The 23,842-nt window shown below is 41.4% G+C and overlaps 1 protein-coding gene across 3 annotated transcripts in view; it reads left to right on the forward strand.

Moving 5' to 3' along the window:
* The window catches only part of LOC139557124 (cadherin-4-like), a 344,376-nt gene that overhangs the window by 270,136 nt on the left and 50,398 nt on the right, over window positions 1-23,842 (forward strand). For all 3 annotated transcript variants that reach the window (XM_071371506.1, XM_071371515.1, XM_071371525.1), the window contains exon 6: window positions 18,101-18,256. In XM_071371506.1, coding sequence (XP_071227607.1) covers window positions 18,101-18,256 — 156 coding nt within the window. The remainder of the gene's footprint in view (window positions 1-18,100; window positions 18,257-23,842) is intronic.

Consider the following 23,842-nt stretch of genomic DNA (forward strand, 5'->3'; position numbering starts at 1 on the left):
CTCTGGGGCCTTTCAGAACAGGTGTAGATATACTGAGATCATGTGACAGATCATGTGACACTTAGATTGCACACAGGTGGACTTTATTTAACTAATTATGTGACTTCTGAAGGTAATTGGTTGCACCAGATCATATACAGGGGCTTCATAGCAAAGGGGCTGAATACATATGCACGCACCACTTTTCCGTTTTTTATTTTTAGAATTTTTTGAAGCAAGTCATTTTTTTCATTTCACTTCACCAATTTGGAATATTTTGTGTATGTCCATTACATGAAATTCAAATAAAAATCGATTTAAATTACAGGTTGTAATGCAACAAAATAGGAAAAACGCCAAGGGGGATAAATACTTTTGCAAGGTACTGTACAGCAACACCTCCCCCATAAGCATTCCTGACTCTTCTATAGATGTTATATCCTTGTATTGCTACTGCTGTATCATCAAAGGAATTATCTAAGTGAGTCTCAGAAATGGCAAATATTTGAATGTTATCTGATGTTAGAAAGTTATTGAAATCATTAACCTTATTTCTATATATGGAAAAGAACAAAGCAAGAGAGAAAAACAAACATTCAGTAGTCCATTAATCAGTTGGTGTGTATAAGTGTGTGTGCTGCGGGGTTGAAGCTACGAACCCATAGGCTCTCTCATCCCTTCCAGGCTTTGGGAGGGTGAACAATGAGCCTGTCAGCGGATGTAAGCAATGTCCCCACGTGCTCTGGCAGCTTTCATGGTCGGGATAAGTTATTTTCTCTTTTGGCGCACAGTTTCAGGTTAGTCCTCATTGAGGAAGATGTACATTTTTCTGAAGTTGTTGGCTCTTTCCAGTTCACAACAATGTTGTTCGCAATTCCGTTCACAACAATGTTGTTCCGCCTTGATTTTTCCCTGGAGATAATCTGATTTCTCCGTCTTTATTATCATGGATTCACATTCATTTATTGTTGTAACAACTGCTTCTACAACTCTTTGTGTTTGTTTAAAAGATCCTTCAGCTGTGATAGAGAGACACCACTGTCCTCAACGTTACTCCCACCGGCTTTGGTCTTTGTCATGGTAGCAACATAGGCTACGCTGTTACTCCTCAAAGTTCCAGACAGGGCAGGTCCCAGGGAAACAGCAACAAACAGCAGGGATCTAGACAGCCATAAGCCCGGGACAATCCACAGTCCCAGCCACAAGGGCTAAACGCATCACAGGCTGTGTTCAAGGCCTCAAGAAAACCCTTCTAGCGTGATAGGCAGCTAACAGTGGCAGCTAGGCTAGCTGCTATGCCAAGCAGCTCATCAGACCCTTGGTCAGCAGGATCCCTGGACAGATAGCAGCGGCCCCAGCAACTGATGCCAACCACATTGTGGGATCCAAACTCAAAAGGTAGCTAGCTAGTAACCAAACTTTTTTAATAGAACACTTTTCCAGAGAATTTCAACTTTATAAATCAACAAACCGAGCTTCCCTCGTTCCGCGTTCAACAGGAAGTGTGTGTGTGTATGTGTGTGTGTGTGTGTGTGTGTGTGTGTGTGTGTGTGTGTGTGTGTGTGTGTGTGTGTGTGTGTGTGTGTGTGTGTGTGTGTGTGTGTGTGTGTGTGTGTGTGTGTGTGTGTGTGTGTGTGTGTGTGTGTGTGTGTGTGTGTGTGTGTGTTTCCAGCAGCATACCACCCTACATCCCACTCCTGGCTTGCCTCTGAATCTAAGCAGGTTTGGTCCTGGTCAGTCCCTGGATGGGAGACTAGATGCTTCTGGAAGTGGTGTTGGATGGCTGGTAGGAACCACTCCTTTCTGTAGTCTAAAAAAGATATCCCAGCGCAGTGATAGGGGACATTGCCCTGTGTAGGGTATTGTCTTTCAGATGGGATGTTAAATGGGTGTCCTGTCTATCTGTGGTCAATAAAGATCCCATGGCACTTATTGTAAGAGTAGGGGTGTTAACCCTGGTGTCCTGGCTAAATTCCCAATCTGACCCTCATGGCCACCTAATCATCCCTAGTTTCCAATTGGCTCATTATTCTACCCTGTAACTATTCTCCAGGTAGTTGTTGTAAATTAGAATGTGTTCTCAGTCAACTTATCTACTAAATTATTTTTATTTTTTATTTTAAGTGTGTGTGTGTGTGTGCTTCAGTGTGTGAGCATTACCATGGTCAAACCACCAATTCGTGGAATATTTCAGAGAAAGCCCAGCTGAGAAATACATATGTCAAGACCTTCCTACTGTATCTGTTGCACACCGATTGCAACAAGGTTACTCTCAGGCTCAGAGCCTCTCGACGATAAAGACATGAAGTCTCCCTGAAGGCATCTTTAATGTGAAGGTGATTTGTATTGTGAATGTGCTCCTGGCGCTGTAAAACTGCAGTAAAATGCAGCCTGTTTATGTGATATGAGGTCGGAGATGTGCCCCAGCAGATGTTTCTTTCTTTTCTCTGAAGTTCTTTTCTCTCCCGGTTACTTCAGGGAGAGAAATTGATCACATAAAGAAAAGATCCCAGTATTGAAGGCCTGTGCATCTTGTCCTCACATGTCTTTCACATATCCTTCAACTTTTTACTGAGATAAAGTCATGGACATTTGGCCAATTATTGCAGTAAAGGATTAGGCCAAGTTGCTGCATGGGCTGAGAGGATTTAGCTCAATGGGGCATCATTTATGGAGTAGAATGGAGTAGATTGTCTGAATGTCAATAGCAGCCCAGGAATACCTAGTGGCTACTACTGCTCATTTATATTGATGTCTATGGTACATGTTGAGGGAGGGAGGGAAGGGGTAAGGGGCAGAGCGAAAGAGTGAGCAAGGGACAGAGAGAGTGAAATCAGAGGGGAGAGGGAGAAGTTTGTGTGTGCATGCGTGTGTGCGTCTAAGAGACGGAGAGAATGAGGGAGACACTCAGAGAGTCAGAGTTGGGTGACGAAGAGCGAGAGCAAAAACCAAAATCCATATATCACTACCCTGGCACTGTGTTCTGTTCATTTCCTATTCAGCTTCCAATCCATAATGGAGTACCCTGTGTGCAGAGCCGCGGAGACGCAGCTGTTCTTTACGGGATCAGGGATAACCGTGTGTGACTGGCTGTCAGTGGCTCTCAATTGAGAAATATTAAACCTGAGCTCTCTGCAGCTTCTTATTGAGACAGACCTCCACTGTAACTACTTTCAAAAGATCTCCACAATTAATATTCCGTTTTCACTAAACTGATTTTTTTGCACGTAAGGTTGCTATTTTATTTTGTATGAGGAGGGAGAATTGGAAGGCTGGCACAACTTGAGCTTGGAATACCCCTAATTGTGTTAGGGGTATTCCAAGAAACGCTGACTAGCATATCCTAGCCTAGCACCACAGGGATATAATATAATATAATTTCATGAAATCACAAGTCCAATACAGCAAATGAAAGATAAACATCTTGTGAATCGAGCCAACATGTCCGATTTTTAAAATGTTTTACAGCGAAAACACAACATATATTTATGTTAGCTCACCACAATAGCCCAACACACAACGCCATTTTTTCACCGCAAAGATAGCTTTCACAAAACCCACAAATAGAGATAAAATGTATCACTAACCTTTGAACAACTTCATCAGATGACAGTCTTATGACATCATGTTATACAATACATTTATGTTTTGTTCGAAAATGTGCATATTTATAGCTACAAATCGTGGTTTTACATTGGCGACATGGTCAGAAATGGCTCCAAAACAGCCAGAATAATTACAGAGAGCAACGTGAAATACAGAAATACTCATCATAAACTTTGCTGAAAAATACATGTTGTACATATAATTAAAGATACACTGGTTCTTAATGCAACCGCTGTGTTAGATTTAAAAAAATAACTTTAGTAAAAAGCACAGCATGCAATAATCTGAGACAGCGCTCAGCCATTCTCCGCCATGTTGGAGTCAACAGAGTCAACAAAAATACGAAATAACATCATAAATATTCCCTTACCTTTGATGAACTTTCATCAGAATGCAGTGCCAGGAATCCTAGTTCCACAATAAATCGTTGTTTTGTTTTAGAATGTCCATTTCTTCTGTCGAATTAGCAACTTTGGCTACCATGTGTAGCTCACGTGTCCATGAAGATTTGACGCATGAACGAAAAATTCAAAAAGTGAAAATAAAAGTCGAATAAACTGGTCAAACTCAGTTGAGAATCCATCTTTAGGATGTTTTTCTCATATATATCCAATAACGTCCCAGACGGAGCATTTCTTCGTGTCTACCTAACGCATTGCAGACAAAGATATGACAAACCAAAGTGCGTAGCCAAATACTGCCAATATGGCTGACCTCTCACTCCAACGACTCTCATCCGGTCCCACAGAAGGCTAGACACTTCATTCCACGTTCTACTGCCTGTTGACATCTAGTGGAAGGCGTATGAAGTGCATACAGATCCATAAATACAAGGCAATTGAATAGGCGATGCCTTTCACAGAGACCCATTTCAGAATAATTCAAACAGTTTTAGAAACTTCAGAGTGTTTTATATCCAATAGTAATACTAATATGCATATCATATGATCTAGGACAGAGTATGAGGCCGTTTAAATTGGGCACAATTTTATCCAAAAGTGAAAAGGGGAGGAGGGAGAATTGGAAGGCTGGCACAACTTGAGCTCGGAATACCCCTAATTGTGTTTTTATTTCAGTCTGTTCAGTGTCTCTCTCTCTCCCTCCATCTCCCTCCCCCTCTCTCTGTCGCTGTCTCTGTGTTTGTAATAAATGCCCTACGCTAGCATCTGAATTTATCTATCATTAAAACCAGGGGATATCTGTTCTGTCAGCTCTTTGAAGACAGACAAGCATACAGCATGAAAGATCAAAGCAACCCAAAACAGAAATTTAAGGAGAAGTCAAAATAAAGCATGTACTTTTGCCATTTCCCTGATGTTGAACAAAAGGACCAAAGATACTGAATGAAAAAAGGATGCATCATCAAAATGAAAGGGCTTTGCACAAAACAGTTGATTCAGGGATTCCTGTGCTTCTCTGGGATTTCATTTTTATTGTGAACTATACTGTCTTTGAATAACACTTCAATCATCTAGTCTCTTGTTGTCAAGACTCTAGACCCCACTATGAGACAGTATCCATCCTGGTCACTGCCCTGTATTAGTATATGTAGCGCCCCCTAAAGCAAAGCCTCTGAACAGCACTCTCATTATTTACTCTATTCTGACTGTTGACTCACTCTGTTCCTATTTAAGTACTCTACATTGGTTTGTGTGTGCATGCGTGTGTGCGTCTAAGAGACGGAGAGAATGAGGGAGACACTCAGAGAGTCAGAGTTGAGGAGAGAGAATGAGGGGAAAGAGGGAGAGAGAGTTAGCTCTCTAGTCAGACAGTGAGAAGAAATGATGGTGTCACATATCATTCCCATTAAAGTCATGCAGAGATTTGCAGAGAGCTCTTAATTAGGGGTGACAGTTGTGACGGCTGCAGCGTGAAAGAGAGTTTCCCAGAAGGCTTAGTCATCTCCTGTCTCCTGGGTGGCTGGCAGGGCCCAATTGGTCTGCATGTCATCACTTCCTCTTACTATCCAATGCAACGCACTGCCACCAACATCTCAGGGCTGTTGAGCCATTGTGGACATAATAACACCACTGTTTCCTCTACCTCTGACTATTTAACCCTACTGTTGAGGTGCTACCTCAGAGTAGTCTTTTAAAAAAGTAGAGATGTATAAAGTAGTGACTATTTTAATGACAACGTTAGCCAGTAATGGTTACAACTATATATTCTAGTTACACTGTAGATAATTGTATCTATGCACTTAGCTAGTTGAAGTGATTAGTCATATTGAAAGAGTCTGAATCTGCCTTGTAAACCACTTGACTCTCTCACCCAGGTCTGGTGTCTGAGAACTGCACTGAGACAAGGTGATGAGCCCATAAAAAGTAATAAACTAAAGGAAGGAGATGTCATAGAATGAAGGAATACAGCCTGGCCTTCAACCATTTACTGTAAATGTGTGAGACATAAAAAAAAGTCTATCATTGTTTGTGAACCTCAGATTCCCATTATTGTATGACGTTAGCCTGTAGGACACTGTAACACAATGATCCCTTAGGTGCCTGCAGCTGACTATAGCACATAATGGATTTGTGGAAACAAAGCGACAATAGGAAAAACTCCTACTCATGCAGTCCATCTTTTTTAATGTATTTTTGTACTATTGACCCATGTTTCATCAGTTATTTCAATGTTAGGTTCATCTTCCCATTTCTGTTTAATATAGTTTGTAGAGTGTTTCTTTGAGGATAGGATACCCATGTATATACACTACGATTTAAAAGTTTGGGGTCACTTAGAAATGTCCTTGTTTTTGAAAGAAAAGCAAATTTTTTGTCCATTTAAAATAACATCAAATTGATCAGAAATACAGTGTAGACATTGTTAATGTTGTAAATGACTATTGTAGCTGGAATTTTTTATGGAATATCTACATAAGTGTAAAGAGGCCCATTATCAGCAACCATCAATCCTGTATTCCAATGGCACGTTGTGTTAGCTAATCCAAGTTAATCATTTTAAAAAGCTAATTGATCATTAGAAAACCCTTGTTTAGACTAGTTGAGTATCTGGAGCATCATCATTTGTGGGTTCGATTACAGGCTCAAAATGGCCAGAAACAAAGAACGTTCTTCTGAAACCCGTCAGTCTATTCTTGTTCTGAGAAATGAAGGCTATTCCATGCGAGAAATTGCCAAGAAACTGAAGATCTCATACAACGCTGTGTACTACTCCCTTCACAGAACAGCGCAAACTGGCTCTAACCAGAATAGAAAGAGGAGTGGGAGGCCCCGTTGCACAACTGAGCAGGCGGTGACCCGTTCCTGTAGGTTCATGCTCTACAACAATCGCAGAGTACGACCCTGCCTCACACAGGAAGCGGCGCAGGTCCTAATCCAGGCACTTGTCATCTCCCGTCTGGATTACTGCAACTCGCTGTTGGCTGGGCTCCCTGCCTGTGCGATTAAACCCCTACAACTCATCCAGAACGCCGCAGCCCGTCTGGTGTTCAACCTTCCCAAGTTCTCTCACGTCACCCCGCTCCTCCGCTCTCTCCACTGGCTTCCAGTTGAAGCTCACATCCGCTACAAGACCATGGTGCTTGCCTACGGAGCTGTGAGGGGAACGGCACCTCCGTACCTTCAGGCTCTGATCAGGCCCTACACCCAAACAAGGGCACTGCGTTCATCCACCTCTGGCCTGCTCGCCTCCCTACCTCTGAGGAAGTACAGCTCCCACTCAGCCCAGTCAAAACTGTTCGCTGCTCTGGCACCCCAATGGTGGAACAAACTCCCCCACGACGCCAGGTCAGCGGAATCAATCACCACCTTCCGGAGACACCTGAAACCCCACCTCTTTAAGGAATACCTAGGATAGGATAAAGTAATCCTTCTAACCCCCCCCCCCCCCTTAGAGTTAGATGCACTATTGTAAAGTGGTTGTTCCACTGGACATCATAAGGTGAATGCACCAACTTGTAAGTCGCTCTGGATAAGAGCGTCTGCTAAATGACTTAAATGTAAATGTAAATGAGCAAGAGGATATATATATATATATATTCACTATGCGTTAGTGAATACTTGTATTAATTTCAGAGGTGTTTGCATGTTAATCACTTTTACAAAAAGTAGTTTTAAACCTGCAGGAACCCCTAAAAATCTTGTTTATCCAAACCATGTTTTTACAGGGGGTCCTGGACACTCTTCATATATCTATTCCTTGTAATTATACAACATAATGTGAGGCCTCTCTGTGTCCACTGTTTAAATCTGTTATCCTGAGTTGCAGGGATGAGTCTGGGGTCGTATGCCGGCCAACTCAACAGTTTGACCTCTGTCTAAATGAAATTGCTTTACTACTCTCAACCATGTCTTCAGAGAAGTTAATCAACTGATTTGCCTACTGTACGTTTCTGATATGTTCTAAAACCATTGCTGCCTCTTGTGAGAAAAAAACTCCTGCAGTCCATCTTGAAAGTACATCCATTACTGAATCTATATTCACAGCCGCTTATATTGTCCATCTTTGTTCATTGATTTATTTATGGGTTCTTGTGAAATAATTTGAGGTGGAAAAAAATCCCATGTTGAAATAGAAATAAATAAGATGACTAACATCAACTAAACATCTAACTAGTCCCTATCAGTGTAAACAGGGACAGTCAGAAACAGTTGAACCAATTAAATGGAGTATTGGACAGACTGAAACAAAGTTCCCACAAGTGAACTAATTAGAGACACAGCAGAGCTAAATAAATGGAAATGTATTCATTTAGATTCTGTCTGTGTTTTGGTGCCTCTGTCACTCTCTCCCTCCCTGGAGAGTTAAACTGAACGCTAATTTCTCATCTGATTCCTCATATCTCCACAGGTTTCACAAATCCCTCTGAAAGAACTACAAATGGGTCACTTATCAGATGTCTGGTCTGTTCTGGCAGACATAGAACCAACCTGTCCTTTTACATCCTCTAGTCTATCCCATCTATTTTTACTCCTATTAGGATGCCTAACAAGAATAAACAGAGGGAGAGAGAAAGAGAGCAAGAGAGACAGAGGGAAAGAGGTAAGGATAGAAAAGCCACATTTCATCATTAGCACTCCATTCAAACAACTCAACTGAGCAGTCATCACTCAGGGGAGTCCCAGGACTCTGTGCCTCTTCATTTATTCAATTTATTGATATGAAGTGTTCGTTAAGAGATATGTGACATCTAGTCTCAGGTGGCCTTAAAGTGAAATTCTAAGCAGCTAGAAGCAAAAGCCACGTTACATGTGAAAGCTTCCCTCCTCTTGGTGCTATTAAACCAACATATCATCGGCACATAGTGTAACTTTGATGTTCCCATGAAGAGAATGCAGTGCACGCCTAGGTGTGGAATCTGTGGATGTGGATCCATGGTAGGTGGAAATTTCATTTGTGTATTTTTCACATGGCGGCCTTCTGAATTATTTAACTGAAATAGTCCTTTTGATCCAAGAGTTAGAGCCCACAGAGCGAAACCCTTACCTGTCAAACACTTCAGTACACACAGACATGGGTACCTACAGAGCTGCCTCATGTGTACACAGGGGGAAATATGTAGCCATACCCACTCTGTTAAAGAATTCTGTACTTTTCTGCAACTAGAATGTGTGTTATACAGGCATTTCACTTGTATGGATAGGGAAGGATAAATAGAGCATCCGTACATTGCTCACCTCTTGATGGAGGTGATATTATTTCAAGGAAGCAGTATGTGCGAGCTGTCTGTTCTCCTACATATCCTCACTCTGAAACACATTCAGAGTTTGAGATTGAAATTCCAGTGTTGCGTAGCCACATACCCAGTCAGTGTGAATAGAGATGTGGGTCTGTGGGTGGAGGGGAATACGTCTGATTAGGTAGAGAGAGTAATCATCACAGAACAGTGATTACGGTCAGTCAGTCACACTGATCAGAGCTGCCTGAGTGCTTTAATTTATACGGCTTCGATACAATGACCTCCTACCCACACCTGATCTCAGAAAGATGAAGTATTGCACACAACACTTCTTAATTAGCCATTATGCCTCCTGTTTGAAATGATTGAGCAAATGGGAAAGACGACCGTGGAAGCTCATGGAAAAGAGATTGCTCTGGCAGGTAGTGAGTGAGTGTGGGAGGGATGTGTATGAAATTAAGAGAAGGGTATCATGTTCAAACAGAAATGTTTTATGCAAAAGCCAGTTGTCGGTCGACGGATGAAGTAATTTCATTTTCACGCATGATCTCCAGCCCCACAGACCAGGAAAATTGCATAGGAGGGAGAGAGGGGATTTCTTTTTTTCCATTTGAGTATGTGATTAGTCCTCCCGACTTATAACCATGGAGATGGTCCAATCCCCTTTGAGAAAACAAAAAAAATTCTCTAAACGAAAAAACACTGAAACATTAGAACATTTAGAGAAAATGTTCTACACTTTTCACCACTTAAAAGTAGATGAAATGGTTTTCCTAATCTTTAATATACCATCTCACCTGCTGCTAAAACTATACTGTTAAAACCCATTAACACAAGCAGGCACATTTCTCTGTACAAGCTCACCACTTTAGCATGCTCTCATTTAGTAACCCTTCCTTTGAGCTCAGTCCTCAAATTACCTCTCTTTGTAATGTAGTATTAGGCTAATAATTGCAGATGTAGCAATGCCTCATGGTACATCTTCCTTAGTATCATATATTTCATCATATTCCCTGTCAAGCGCTCCTGACAGTTTTAGATTGTGACTCACTTGAATCTGTATGCACAACCTTGGGGCTTTGGGTCTCTCATTCAATCTAAACCATTGAATAAGTCAAAATAACATAGGGTGATATTGCCCTCTAGTGATGTGTGGGTCAGCTGTTGTTCACCCTCCCTCAATTGCTAATAACACATCCATAACCGTCCAACTATATGTGATAAAGTGAAAATCTGAGGCCCGAACCCAATCTTAACCTGCAAATATAGAAAATGTGCTGTACAATCATAGACTGTAGAGATATGTTTTTGCCTATAATTTCCGACATTTTGGTAGGCTATTTGTTCTGTCATTGTTTGCCCTAGAAGAATAATTAAACTCTTGCTCAGATGAATAATGTCATACATTTATAGAATGAAATGCTTTAACATCGGTAACGTTTTCTCTTTCATCTCTTCTTCTCTCACGATGCAAAGACATTTGCATACAACCCAACATGGTTCTGATAAGATTTCAGTTCGGCTTTGATGCACATTTTATGTGATTGAAATACTAGCAGCTTTTATGATGCTGATAAAGATAGCACCTTTACAGACTAACTGCTGAAAGAAATAAATCATATTTTTCCACTATTAATCTAGAGTAAAACATTTCATTTTGTGTAGATTTTAATGCAATAAATGCTTAATTCTGCAGGAGTTAATTATATATGTATATGTGAGAGGTTATAGACCTAGCCTAAATTCAGTGTTAAGATTTCAGTTACTATTCTATTTAACCCATCTGCACAGTACAGTTCCCTTGACGTGCCATATTTGAAGTTTCCAGTCTTGTGACTGTCTAATTTGTATAGCGCCTCACAATCATTGCACATAGCATTTTATTTATTTAGCCTTATTTTACCAGGTAAATTGACTGAGAACATACACTACATTACCAAAAGTATGTGGACCCTCTCCTCGTCGAACATCTCATTCCAAAATCATGGGAATTAAATGGAGTTGGTCCACCATTCGCTGCTATAACAGCCTCCACTATTCTGGAAAGGCTTTCCACTAGATGTTGAAACATTGCTGTGGGGACTTGCTTCTATTCAGCCACAAGTGCATTAATGAGGTCAGACACGGATGTTGGGCAATTAGGCCTGGCTCGAAGTCGGCGTTCCAATTCTCCCAAAGGTGAGGTTGAGATCAGGGCTCTGTGCAGGCCAGTCAAGTTCCTCCACACCAATCTCGACAAACCATTTATGTATGTGCACGGGGGCATATGTATGTGCACGGGGGCATCTTTGTGCACGGGGGCATTGTCATGCTGAAACAGGAAAGGGCCTTCCCCAAACTGTTGCCACAAAGTTGGAAGAATGGAATCGCCTAGAATGTAATTGTATACTTTAGAGTTAAGATTTCCCTTCACTGGAACTAAGGGGCCTAGCTCGAACCATGAAAAACAGCCCCAGACCATTATTCCTCCTCCACCAAACTTTACAGTTGATACTATGCATAGGGGCAGGTAGCGTTCTCCTGGCATCCACCAAGCACAGATGTGTCTGTCGGACTGCCAGATGGTGAAGCGTGAGTCCTATGGCGGTGAGCTTTACACTACACTAGCTGATGCTTGGCATTGCGCATGGTGATCTTAGGCTGGATAAGATGGTGCCGATACATAGGGCAGCCGTGCTTCTAGTTCCTAGGCAACTCTGCAGTATGTTGTTGTTTTATGTGTTATTTCTTACATTATTAGCCCAGAATCTTTTTTGTGTTATTACATACAGCCGGGAAGAACGTTTGGGATATCAGAGCGACGGTAAATCACCAATATTATGACCAGGAATATGACTTTCCGGAATCAGATCCTTTGTTCATACCCCCCAGGGCAATTGAACTGATTCCAGAGGCTGATCCAAAACACCGCCGGCGGAGAAGAGTTATTCAGACTGGACTTCTAGTCCGACTCAGGAGGCGAGCACTCCACCCACCGCTTCCGAGTATATTAATTGCTAATGTTCAGTCTCTGGATAATAAAGTTGAGGAGCTCAGGTTGAGGATTTCCTTCCAGAGAGACATCAGGGATTGTAACATACTCTGTTTCACGGAAACATGGCTCTCTCGAGATATACTGTCTGAGTCCATGCAGCCAGTTGTGTTCTCAGTTCAATGCGCAGGCAGGAATAAATATCTCTCCGGGAAGAAGAAGGGCAGGGGTGTATGTTTCATGATTAACTACTCATGTTGTGATTGTGATAACATACAGGAACTCAAGTCCTTTCGTTCACCCGACCTAGAATTCTTCACAATCAATTGAAGACCGTAACACCTCCCAAGAGAATTCTCTTCAGTTATAGTTACAGCCGTGTATATTCCCCCTCAAGCCGATACCACGACGGCCCTCAAAAAACTTCACTGGACGTTATGCAAACTGGAAACCACATATCCTGAGGCCACATTTATTGTAGCTGGGGATATTAACAAAGGAAATTTGAGGAAAACTCTACTGAAGTTCTATCAACACATTGACTGTAGTACTCGCGCTGCTAAAACACTTGACCACTGCTACTCCAACTTCTGGGATGGTTACAAGGCCCTCCTCCGACCTCTCTTCGGCCGATCTGATCACGACTCTATTTTGCTCCTCCCTTCTTGTAGGCAGAAAACTCAAACAGGAAGTACCCGTGCTAAGGACTATTCAACACTGGTCTGAACAATCGGAATCCATGCTTCAAGATTGTTTTGATCACGCGGAATGGGATATGTTCCGGGTAGCCTCCGAGATTAACATTGACGAATACACTGATACGGGGACTGAGTTTGTCAGGAAGTGTATAGGAGATGTTGAACCCACTGTGACTATTAAAACCTACCCTAACCAGAAACAGTGGATATATGGCAGCATTCGCGCAAAACTGAAAGCGAGAACCATCGCATTTAAGCATGGCAAGGTGACTGGGAATATGGCCGAATACAACCAGTGTAGTTATTCCCTCCATAAGGCAATGAAACAGGCAAAACGTCAGTACAGAGACAAAGTGGAGTCGCAATTCAAGGGCTCAGACACATGACGTATGTGGCAGACAATCACAGACTACAAAGGGAAAACCAGGATACCGACGTCTTGCTTCCGGACATGCTAAACACCTTCTTCGCCCACTTTGAGGATAACACAGTGCCATCGAAGCAGCCTGCTACTAACAACTGTTGGCTCTCCTTCTCCATGGCCAACATGAGTAAGACATGTTGGCCATGTTTGTCTATGTAGATTGCATGGCTGTGTGCTCGATTTTATACACCTTTCAGCAATGGGTGTGGCTGAAATAGCCGAATTCACTCATAGGGGTGTCCACATACTATCGCATATATAGTGTACTCTTTTACAGCGACGACCTGGGGAAGAGTTACGGGGCGGAAAGGGGATGAATGAGCCAATTGGAAACTGGGGATGATTAGGTGGCCAGATTGGGAATTTAGCCAGGACACCGGAGAGTCAGGACACCCATTTAACGTCCCATCCGAAAGACGGCACCTTACTCGGGGCAATGTCCCCTTCACTGCTCTGGGGCATTGGTATCTCCTTAGACCAGAGGGAAGAATGCCCCCTACATGGCCTTCCAACACCACTTCCAACACCACTTCCAGCAGCAGCTGGTCTACCATCCAGGGATCGACCAGGACCAACCCTGCATTAGCTTCAGAGGCAAGTCAGCAGTGGGATGCAGGGTAGTATGCATGTTATCATCCTCTTTTACCACTTCCCCAAATCTTTCCCAAACATTATTTTTCTGGCCCTACCTTCTCTTTTCAATTCAACAGCTTTTCTCTTATTGAATTAAACTCTGACCAGAGGTGTCATGCCCATTGGGGGCACAGGGGCACGTGCCCTATTACATTTGTTTGGTTTTTCTCTGTAATACTACAAGCCACTTAGCAATTTTATTAAGTTGGCTTTAGCTAGCCCAGATAGGTTCCCAATCTCCCGACTTCATAACTAGCTACCAGCTATCAATCAAGTTAGAGTAGCTAGCTTGTCTAACTGTCTTAGCTGGCATGCCTGCTGGCAAGGTTGGTAGAAATTAGAAAAGCAAGCAATAATTAAATGTACTGAATACGACTCGTTCAATCTTTTACCCAGATTTTAGTAGAGATGCAGAGAAGCATATGTAGGTTCTTCTTAGGGATAGCCCCTTTTCTTTAAATTTTCACCTAAAATGACATACCCAAATCTAACTGCCTGTAGCTCAGGCCCTGAAGCAAGGACATGCACATTCTTGGTACCATTTGATAGGAAAGACTTTGAAGTTTGTGGAAATGTGAATTGAATGTCAGAGAATATAACACAATAGATCTGGTAGAAGAAAATACAAAGAAAAAAACAACCGTTTGTTTTCTACCACCATCTTTGAAATGCAACAGAAAGGTCCCAAGCCATCACGCTGGTTGTAATTCCGATGGTGTCCACAAGATGGCAGCAGTGTATGTGCAAAGTTTCAGACGTATAACTTGAAGTATGAGCAAACTACATGACATTTAGTGTGAAGTCACCCAGGTACATTTGGGCAAATCGTGAAGGAGACATTTACATTCACATTACATTTTTCTGCAAGATTATCATCAACTCTGTATACTTGGACTTTGATTTAGCTTTTCCAGTATTAGTAGCAATATTATAAGTTCAACCTTTGCAAACACCCAGTTTTCATAACTTCATAGCTCTCAATATTCTTATAATTTTTGTCCAAAAGGAAAAGGCTTGCTGTCGCACAAGGTTAGCAGGTGTCCCAATACTCCCGTAAAGCCCAGCGCATTGGCTATCTAGCTAGCTTTGTTTGACCCCGATTGGTGCTTATTTGACAAAGTTACAGACGATCAAGTGAAGAGCGCCCGCATCATCGGCGTGCCATGAACGCGTCGCTCTTGACCAAATTTGGTGTCCTATAGGATATACTACACCCCTAATGATGTAGTGAAGTCTGATTACATTCTATGATCTCTGAGGAATAAATACGAACATGATTTGACTGGTTGAAACAACGTTTAGGGTTAGATTTGAACAGATTCCTTTCTTTGCAAATTGAACGAATGGAAATACAAAATCAATTGTGCATGCTATGTGGACCTTTTTAGGATATGAAAAATGATTTTATCTAACAAAACTACACTTCATGTTGTCTCTGGGACCCTTTGGATGATAAATCAGAGCAAGATTTCAGAATGTAAGTACACATTTCACCTTCAGAGGTGAATTTATCAAACTATTGCGGTGAAAAAAGTGTTTTGTTGTTAGGTGCTCTCCTCAAACAATAGCATGGCATTTTTTTGCAGTAATAGCTAATGTAAAGTGAACAGTGCAGTTATATTAACAAGAATTTAAGCTTTCAGCCGTTATAAGACACTTATATGTACCGACATTTGTTGTTTCTCTAAAATCTGCGATCGTGAAACATGGCGCTGCATGATTTACAACTATCCCTTTAACGGGACGCCTATCCCTAATTTAAAAAAGAACCACCAGTCAGGAGGATACAGACAGCTCAATAGGTATGCTTAGATATGCAGAAAAAAAATGTTTTTTTTACATAGAATTAAGCATAATAGTTATGGCTCTAGCTTGCAGGAAAAAGCTGTTTCAGGTGTTTGAAAAATGCACAATGTCCGGATGGGGGCATGGCCCCTCTATGGACCACCTCCCAGCCATCCTCACATACAGTACCAGTCAAAAGTTAGGACACACCTACTTATTCAAGGGTTTTTCTTTAATTTGACAATTTTCTACATTGTAGAATAATAGTGAATTCATCTAAACTATGAAATAACACATATGGAATCATGTAGTAACCAAAAAAGTGTTAAACAACCACACATGCGTAGATCATCTGTTCAGCTACTCTGCGTCTCACAAAGACACGGCGGTTGGAACCAAAAATCTCTAATTTGGACTCTTTGGACCAAAGGACAGATTTCCACTGGTCTAATGTCCATTGCTCTAGTTTCTTGGCCCAACAAGTCTCTTCTTCTTATTGGTGTCCTTTAGTAGTGGTTTCTTTGTAGCAATTCGACCATGAAGGCCTGATTCACGCAGTCTCCACTGAACAGTTGATGTTGAGATGTGTCTGTTACTTGAACTCTGCAAAGCATTTTTTTTGGCTGCAACCTAGGACATTCGTCCTCACGTCCTTGGAAGAGAAAATTTAATTTTCGTCAACGGGTTTATATAGTGGTGAAAGAAGGGCGTGTTTCATAGTTTACAACCAAAGTCTGTTCACTTGGGCTCTGAGTGAGCAGAGTTTCTCTATGACAAACCGTTCTCTCATTTAAGAAGCTAAAATTACATTTAGTCTTTTCACAAATAGTGTCATATTTAAACATTTAAATTGCACAACAATTCCATGTGAATCTGATAACTAGAATGTGTCGACTTTCCAAGATACAGTTTATGTCATCCTGTCATTAGTAGTAATGTCTCAGACAACAACTGATCTGAGATCATATTCATTAAGTACCAACGCATATTTTCAACTGGTTGGATTACCGAAATATGGTTCCGTTTCCCACTTTTCGATGTTACCAGACTCTCTATGTTACAAAGGCTTTACAAGAATCAACTTTATGAAGTAGAGAGAGAGAAAAGCGTAAAGGTATTTATGGGGGTCATAAACCTCCCCTCAACAGGCCAACGTCATGACAGAAGCTTTCAAAGTTCTTGAAATTTTACGCTTTGACTCACCTTCATGTCTTAAAGTAATGATGGACTGTCGTTACTCTTTGCTTATTTGAGCTGTTCTTGCATAATATTGACTTTTTGGTCTTTTACAAAATAGGGCTATCTTCTGTATACCATCCCTAACTTGTCACAACACAACTGATAGGCTCAAACATATTAAGAATGAAATAAATTCCACAAATTAACTTTTAATTGAAATGCATTCCAGGTGACTACCTAATGAAGCTGGTTGAGAGAATGCCAAGAGTATGCAAAGCTGTCATCAAGGGAAAGAGTGGCTACTTTGAAGAATCTCAAATATAAAATATATTTTGATTTGTTTTATATTATTATTATTTTTATTATTTATATTATGATTTGAACACTGTTTTGGTTAATAGATGATTCCATATGTGTTATCTCATAGTTTTGATGTCTTCACTATTATTCTACAATGTAGAAAATAGTAAAAATGACAACAAAAAAACTGAGTAGGTGTGTCCAAACTTTGACTGGTATTGTACTTTGTGCGTCCTCAGATCTTTGGGGTGCATGACTCCCCTGACTCTGACATTGTCCTTTTTAACTCAGTGGATCGAAGTTAACTTTTTCCACCGAAGTTCCCTCAAGCATTTGGTGATTGGCGTGCATTTGGCGTGTCTAGGCTACAGTCATGCACTAAAGCAGGGGTGTCAAACCCATTCCACGGAGGGCCGAGTGTCTGTATGATTTTGGTTTTCCCTTTCAATTAAAACCTAGACAACCAGGTGAGGGAAGTTCCTTACTAATTAGTGGCCATATTTCATCAAGTACAAGGATAGAGCGAAAACCCGCAGACACTCGGACCTCTGTGAAATTAGTTTGGCACTTGCCCTAAAGCTTTTTTGTACCCATTGCCTAATGCCAGAAAAAAATTATGAAAGAAAAACTTCAATGTAGCCTATAGATATGAATTGCACAAGAATTATACATTTATAGATTTTTTATGCATTGTTTTCTCTTTATTCAGCCCGCCTGCCATCCACCTGCCCTTCATCCACACAATATTTCATGACCCTCCCTGCCGATATAACTGCTGGTACTGTTGGTTATGAGTCAACCTGCGCATCACTATTGCCCTCTACCACTTCTGAGCCATGCTTTGAGTCTCATACAACATGTCATCTGTTTATATCTCCCTCTGCCAGATCCGCTCGGACCAGGACCTGGAGAAAGGGATACGCTACAGCATCACTGGAGCAGGGGCGGACCAGCCTCCCATTGATGTGTACAACATCGACCCTGTGCACGGCAAGATGTTTGTCACCAGACCCCTGGACAGAGAGGAGAGGGCCTCCTACCATGTGAGTTACAGTGCGTGTTACGGTCGCTCCACACATCTGTTGTGTGTCTGTCTATCTGTTTGTCTGGGTGTCTGTCTGTCCGTCCATCTGTCTGTGCAGGATGGCTGTCGTAATTCTGTCACACTGACACAGTGAGACTGAGTGAAGCCTCAGATTCTGAGTACAGCCTTTTGTATGCTTTAGCAACACTGTCATGTTTATGCCAGACTGTCCTTTCTGAGTTATGATAAAAGTGTGAAATGAAAGAAAGAAAGATTGCCTTGACAAAGCACAGATTTCTGCAGCCATTCAAGCTGTCAATTAGGCTTGAAGGAGGTTTTTCAGCAGAGAGAGAGACGGTTTGGAGAGGAGTGTGTTTGTCTTTAACGGCTAATGAACAGTCGATGTTCTGGGTGTTGCGTTGGTGTTGTGTTTAGGAATCACATGACAGCAGGGGCAACCCTTTCTTTGTCTACAGCTGGCTGTTTACCCCCATCAGACTGGAACATGTTCCCCATGAACTCTGCAGCTACATGCTGCCTCCTCTCCTCTGACAGCTTTATATTTAGCACACATCTGCCTCTTACTGTACACACTTCAGACATGCTCACAACATTAGATATTTCCTTAGAATAGATTAAATATTTCTTTCAAATATCACAGATATTTGCTTTACATACAAAAATGTACCACGAAAGAATGGGAGACATAGCATAGGCCAGACAGACATAACAAACCAGGGGTTGAAACCGGTTCAGGAAACAGAAACGAAAACTGGAAAATAACTACATTTTTAGAGGAACAGAATCAGAACCGCGAACAAAAGGGATCTACAGCATACTAGAACCATTATTTTAAGTTTGGAAATAATGTTATTTTACGTTCCTGGCATTCTATTCCAGTCTCAGAATAAACGTGCCAATGCAAAGCCCCCACTTTGTCACTTAGAAACGTATTCCAATGTCTGCCTGCCAGCTAAAAATCTTTGCCTGTGCGTGTGTATGAAACACGACCCTCCTCATATATATATATATATATATATATATATATATATATATATATATATATATATATATATATATATATATATATATAAATATATATATATATATATATATATATATATATACAGTACCAGTCAAAAGTTTTCGACACACCTACTCATTCCAGGGTTTTACTGAATTTTTACTATTTTCTTCATTGCAGCATAATAGTGAAGACATCAAAACTATGAAATAACACATACAGAATCATGTAGTAACCAAAAAAGTGTTAAACAAATCAAAATATATTTTATATTTGAAATTCTTCAAAGTACCACCCACCTTGATGACAGCTTTGCACACTCTTGGCATTCTCTCAACCAGCTTCATGAGTAGAAGTCACCTGGAATGCATTTCAATTAAAAGGTGTGCCTTGTTAAAAGTTAATTTGTGGAATTTCTTTCCTTCTGAATGCATTTGAGCCAATCAGTTGTGTTGTGACAAGGTAGGTACAGATGATAGCCCTATTTGGTAAAATACCAAGTACATATTATGGCAAGAACAGCTCAAATAAGCAAAGAGAAACAACAGTCCATCATTACTTTAAGACATCAAGGTCAATCAACTTTTAAAGTTTCTTCAAGTGCAGTCGCAAAAACCACCAAGCGCTATGATGAAACTGGCTCTCATGAGGACCACCACAGGAAAGGAAGACTGCAGAGAATAAGTTCATTAGAGTTACCAGTCACAGAAATCGGCAATTAACTGCACCTTTTTTAAATTAAATTAAATTTTACCTTTATTTAACTAGGCAAATCAGTTAAGAACAAATTCTTATTTACAATGACGGCCTACCATCGCAGCCCAAATAAATTATTCACAGAGTTCATGTAACAGACACATCTCAACATCAACTGTTCAGAGGAGATAGTATGAATCAATGGTTTCTCGCTGCAAAGAAACCACGACTAAAGAACACCAATAATAAGAAGAGACTTGCTTGGGACAAGAAACATGAACAATGGACATTAGACCAGTGGAAATCTGTCATTTGGTCTGATGAGTCCAAATTTGAGATGTTTGGTTCCACACTGTCAATGATTTATTTAGAATTTAAAGCACACTTAACCAGCATGGCTACCACAGCATTTTGCAGCGATACGCCATCCAATCTGGTTTGCGCTCAGTGTTATTATCATTTGTTTTTCAACAGGACAATGACCAAAACACACCTCCAGGCTATGTAAGGGTTATTTGACCAAGAAGGAGAGTGATGGAGTGCTGCATCAGTCTTTGTGAGACGCAGAGTAGGTGAACGGATGATCTCCTCGTGCGTGGTTCCCACCGTGAAGCATGGAGGAGGAGGTGTGATGGTGTGGGCGTGCTTTGCTGGTGACACTGTCAATGATTTATTTAGAATTTAAAGCACACTTAACCAGCATGGCTACCACAGCATTTTGCAGCGATACGCCATCCAATCTGGTTTGCGCTCAGTGTTATTATCATTTGTTTTTCAACAGGACAATGACCAAAACACACCTCCAGGCTATGTAAGGGTTATTTGACCAAGAAGGAGAGTGATGGAGTGCTGCATCAGATGACCTGGCCTCCACAATCACCTGACCTCAACCCAATTGAGATGGTTTTGGATGAGTTGGGATGAGTGAAGGAAGTGATCAACATATGTATTAACTCTTTCAAGACTGTTGGAAAAGCATTCCAGGTGACTACTGTACCTCATGAAGCTGGTTGAGAGAATGCCAAGATTGTGCAAAGCTGTCATCAAGGCAAAGAGTGGCTACTTTGAAGAATCTAAAATCTAAAATATATTTTGATTTGTTTAACACGTTTTTGGTTACTGCATGATTCCATCTGTGTTATGTCATAGCTGTGATGTCTTCACTATTATTCTACAGGCCTGAGTGTCTTATTGATTTGTATTACATACACTTAAAACACACAATTCTCCATACAAGAGATTTGCAGCGAACTCCAAGTCCAAGGACCTCCCTGCTCTTGGCAGTCCTCTCTCTTTGGCCTGACTCATCCATCTGGCAGTTCCTGCTGGTCCATTTATTTCCAGATGAGGTCCTGCTTGTCAGTCCTCCTACAGTATCAGTCTCTTTTCCAGAGCCTGCCGTCTGGTGGAGGTGGGAGTGGAGGTGTAACCTGGCCAGGCTAGCCCAGTGGTGTCAGGTCTCTTTGCGAGCTGGTGGATGTTAGTACACCTGCTCCTACACCTCTTGGCATGGGAGGGATCAATAAGTCAATCAGGTCATAGGGCGCTCGTTAAGGTCTAGTGAACTGGACTGGCAACTGTAAACAAGCCTGAGCCTGAGTGGAGCCTGATGTTGGAGCTTGGTGTTAGAGCCTGACAGGAGCTCGTTATTAGAGCCTGAGAGGAGCCTGGTATTATAGCCTGAGGGGAGCTTGGTATTACAGCCTGAGGGGAGCTTGGTATTAGAGCCTGAGAGGAGCCTTGTGTTTGAGCCTAAGAAGAGCCTGGTGTTAGTCACCCAACCGGTAAGACAGAGATAGCACTAGACTTTCACTTTATGAATTACCTGTGAAGAACCTTCTCTGCTCTTTGCTTTTACGCTCATGGTTGGCGTAGATAACTTTATATGTGACCCACCACTTTGATTTGGTGATATTTGACAACATTTTGTTAAAGTAGAGACTGCAGTTGAGAAACAATGGGAAAGTAATTCTGCTTTGAAAGTTGATACATTTGTAACCCCACTTTTGAGAAAATGTCCCATGAATGTTTTTGGTACACCTACTGGAGAGCTCTTCTTTGTCTACACCCATTCAGCATCACTCACACATTCTTAAGCCTTAGCCCCACCCAATCTCTTCAAGAATTCACATGTGAGGCCTTGTGCTAAACAGAGTGAGTTAGGTAGTGTAGTAAAAAAAACAAAGCTTTCAATACTAAAAGTGGTGAAAGTAGTAGTAAAATATATGTTATCTAGTCCTTGGCCTATATCCTAATCTGACTTTGGTGTAGGTCATGTTGTTCTTCACATTACCATCTCTAGTAAACACGCAATATATTAAATCAAATCAAAGTTGATTTGTCACATGCACAGGATGTAGAAGGTGTAAATGGTACAGTGAAATGGTTACTTGCATAGTGGAGTCTTTTGTTTAGTCTTTTGTCTAAACAATGAACCATAATCCCAAGCCATACAGTACTACCATGTACCATGCATGAATCTGCAGGTAGCTAAAGCTAACCAACTAGGTTCAATGTTAGCTAGCTAGCTATAGGCTATAGCTAGTAATGTAAATGGCTTTCTGAGATAATAACAATATTACTACAAAGATCATACACGTAACATTAGCTAGCGAGCCAGCCAGCTAATATCTGCTAGCTAGCTAACATTACACATTAACTTGCGGTGAAAATGACTTTCCCAAAAAATTTGAAACGTATAATGTCTGAAAATGTAGCTAGACTTTTGCCCGTATACATGGATGAACGCTTCTCCCCCTCTGTCATGGATGCCATGGTTGCCCTTAGTTTGAAGGTGTAATCCGGAGACAGGTATTTTATACAACAGCCTTCTGTGTTCTCTTTTCAACTCCCTCCTCATTTGCAATCATACTCTTCTTCCACCGGGCATTCTACTTATTTCAAACTTGGTCAACTTCTTCTGTGACAACAGTACTGTTGATCGCCATTTCTTCCCCATCCCTGTCATCAGAAGACTCTACAATGTCTGGTTCAATGTAAATGTTTTTACCTACATCAAGGATTTCCTCATTGTCTGATTCATTTTCAGAGTCAGAGAGAGTCAACATGGCATGATCGTCCACCCGAAAGTAGTCCATGACAACTATTCCCCACGGATCTTTGTCGATATGCATGTTAAATTCAGGGCAGCAATATTGAGAGCAGTAGCAACAATTTTGCAGTTCTTCATGATATAAAAAAAAGCCGTGGTAGCAAGGATTATCTACACATACTGAGCAGCTCATGTTATAGACAGAAGCATGCTACATGGCAGATCAATCTGAACTTATCTCTCGGCATGTCCAGCCCATCCATTATCTCAGTCAATCATGGCTAACGGGATGGTTCCTGTCTTTTTCTGTGGCTAAACCAACTAGGTTCATAATTTAACCATTTTATTCGTATTTATAGATGGCATGCACGTTTGTTATTAAGGTGCTTGAATGTTCCGAAGGTATTTCTGCCCCCCAATTTATTTATTTTTATAAAATGTTTGTATCAGTTTAAATGCCTCTCGTGTTAAGTAGTGATGTGCGACATACGCCTAGCTTCCTGGAATGGGTCACATATGTTCTGGTCTGTTCTTTGATACGAAAGACATGACTGGTGTTTTTGACAGACTTCCATCAGAGGAAGAGGAACTCTGAGGTTAGCGTGTGGGTGTAGTTTTGTTTTTCGCCACATACAGCTGTAGGGAGAGAGCAGCTGGGAGCCAGCCAAGAGAAGTGTGTGTGCGCGTGTGTGTGTGCATTTGTGTGTTTTGATGAAGATGTTGACGGGTGTGCCTGGGGGGAATTGGACAGACCCCATCAGTGGTTGCTGTGGCGGCGCTGGTGGTTGGCGATGCGTTTCTCAGGCCCGCCCTCCAGCATGCTAATGATGGCC

The sequence above is a fragment of the Salvelinus alpinus genome, chromosome 2 (assembly GCF_045679555.1).
Source record: "Salvelinus alpinus chromosome 2, SLU_Salpinus.1, whole genome shotgun sequence".
Classification (NCBI taxonomy): Eukaryota; Metazoa; Chordata; class Actinopteri; order Salmoniformes; family Salmonidae; genus Salvelinus; species Salvelinus alpinus.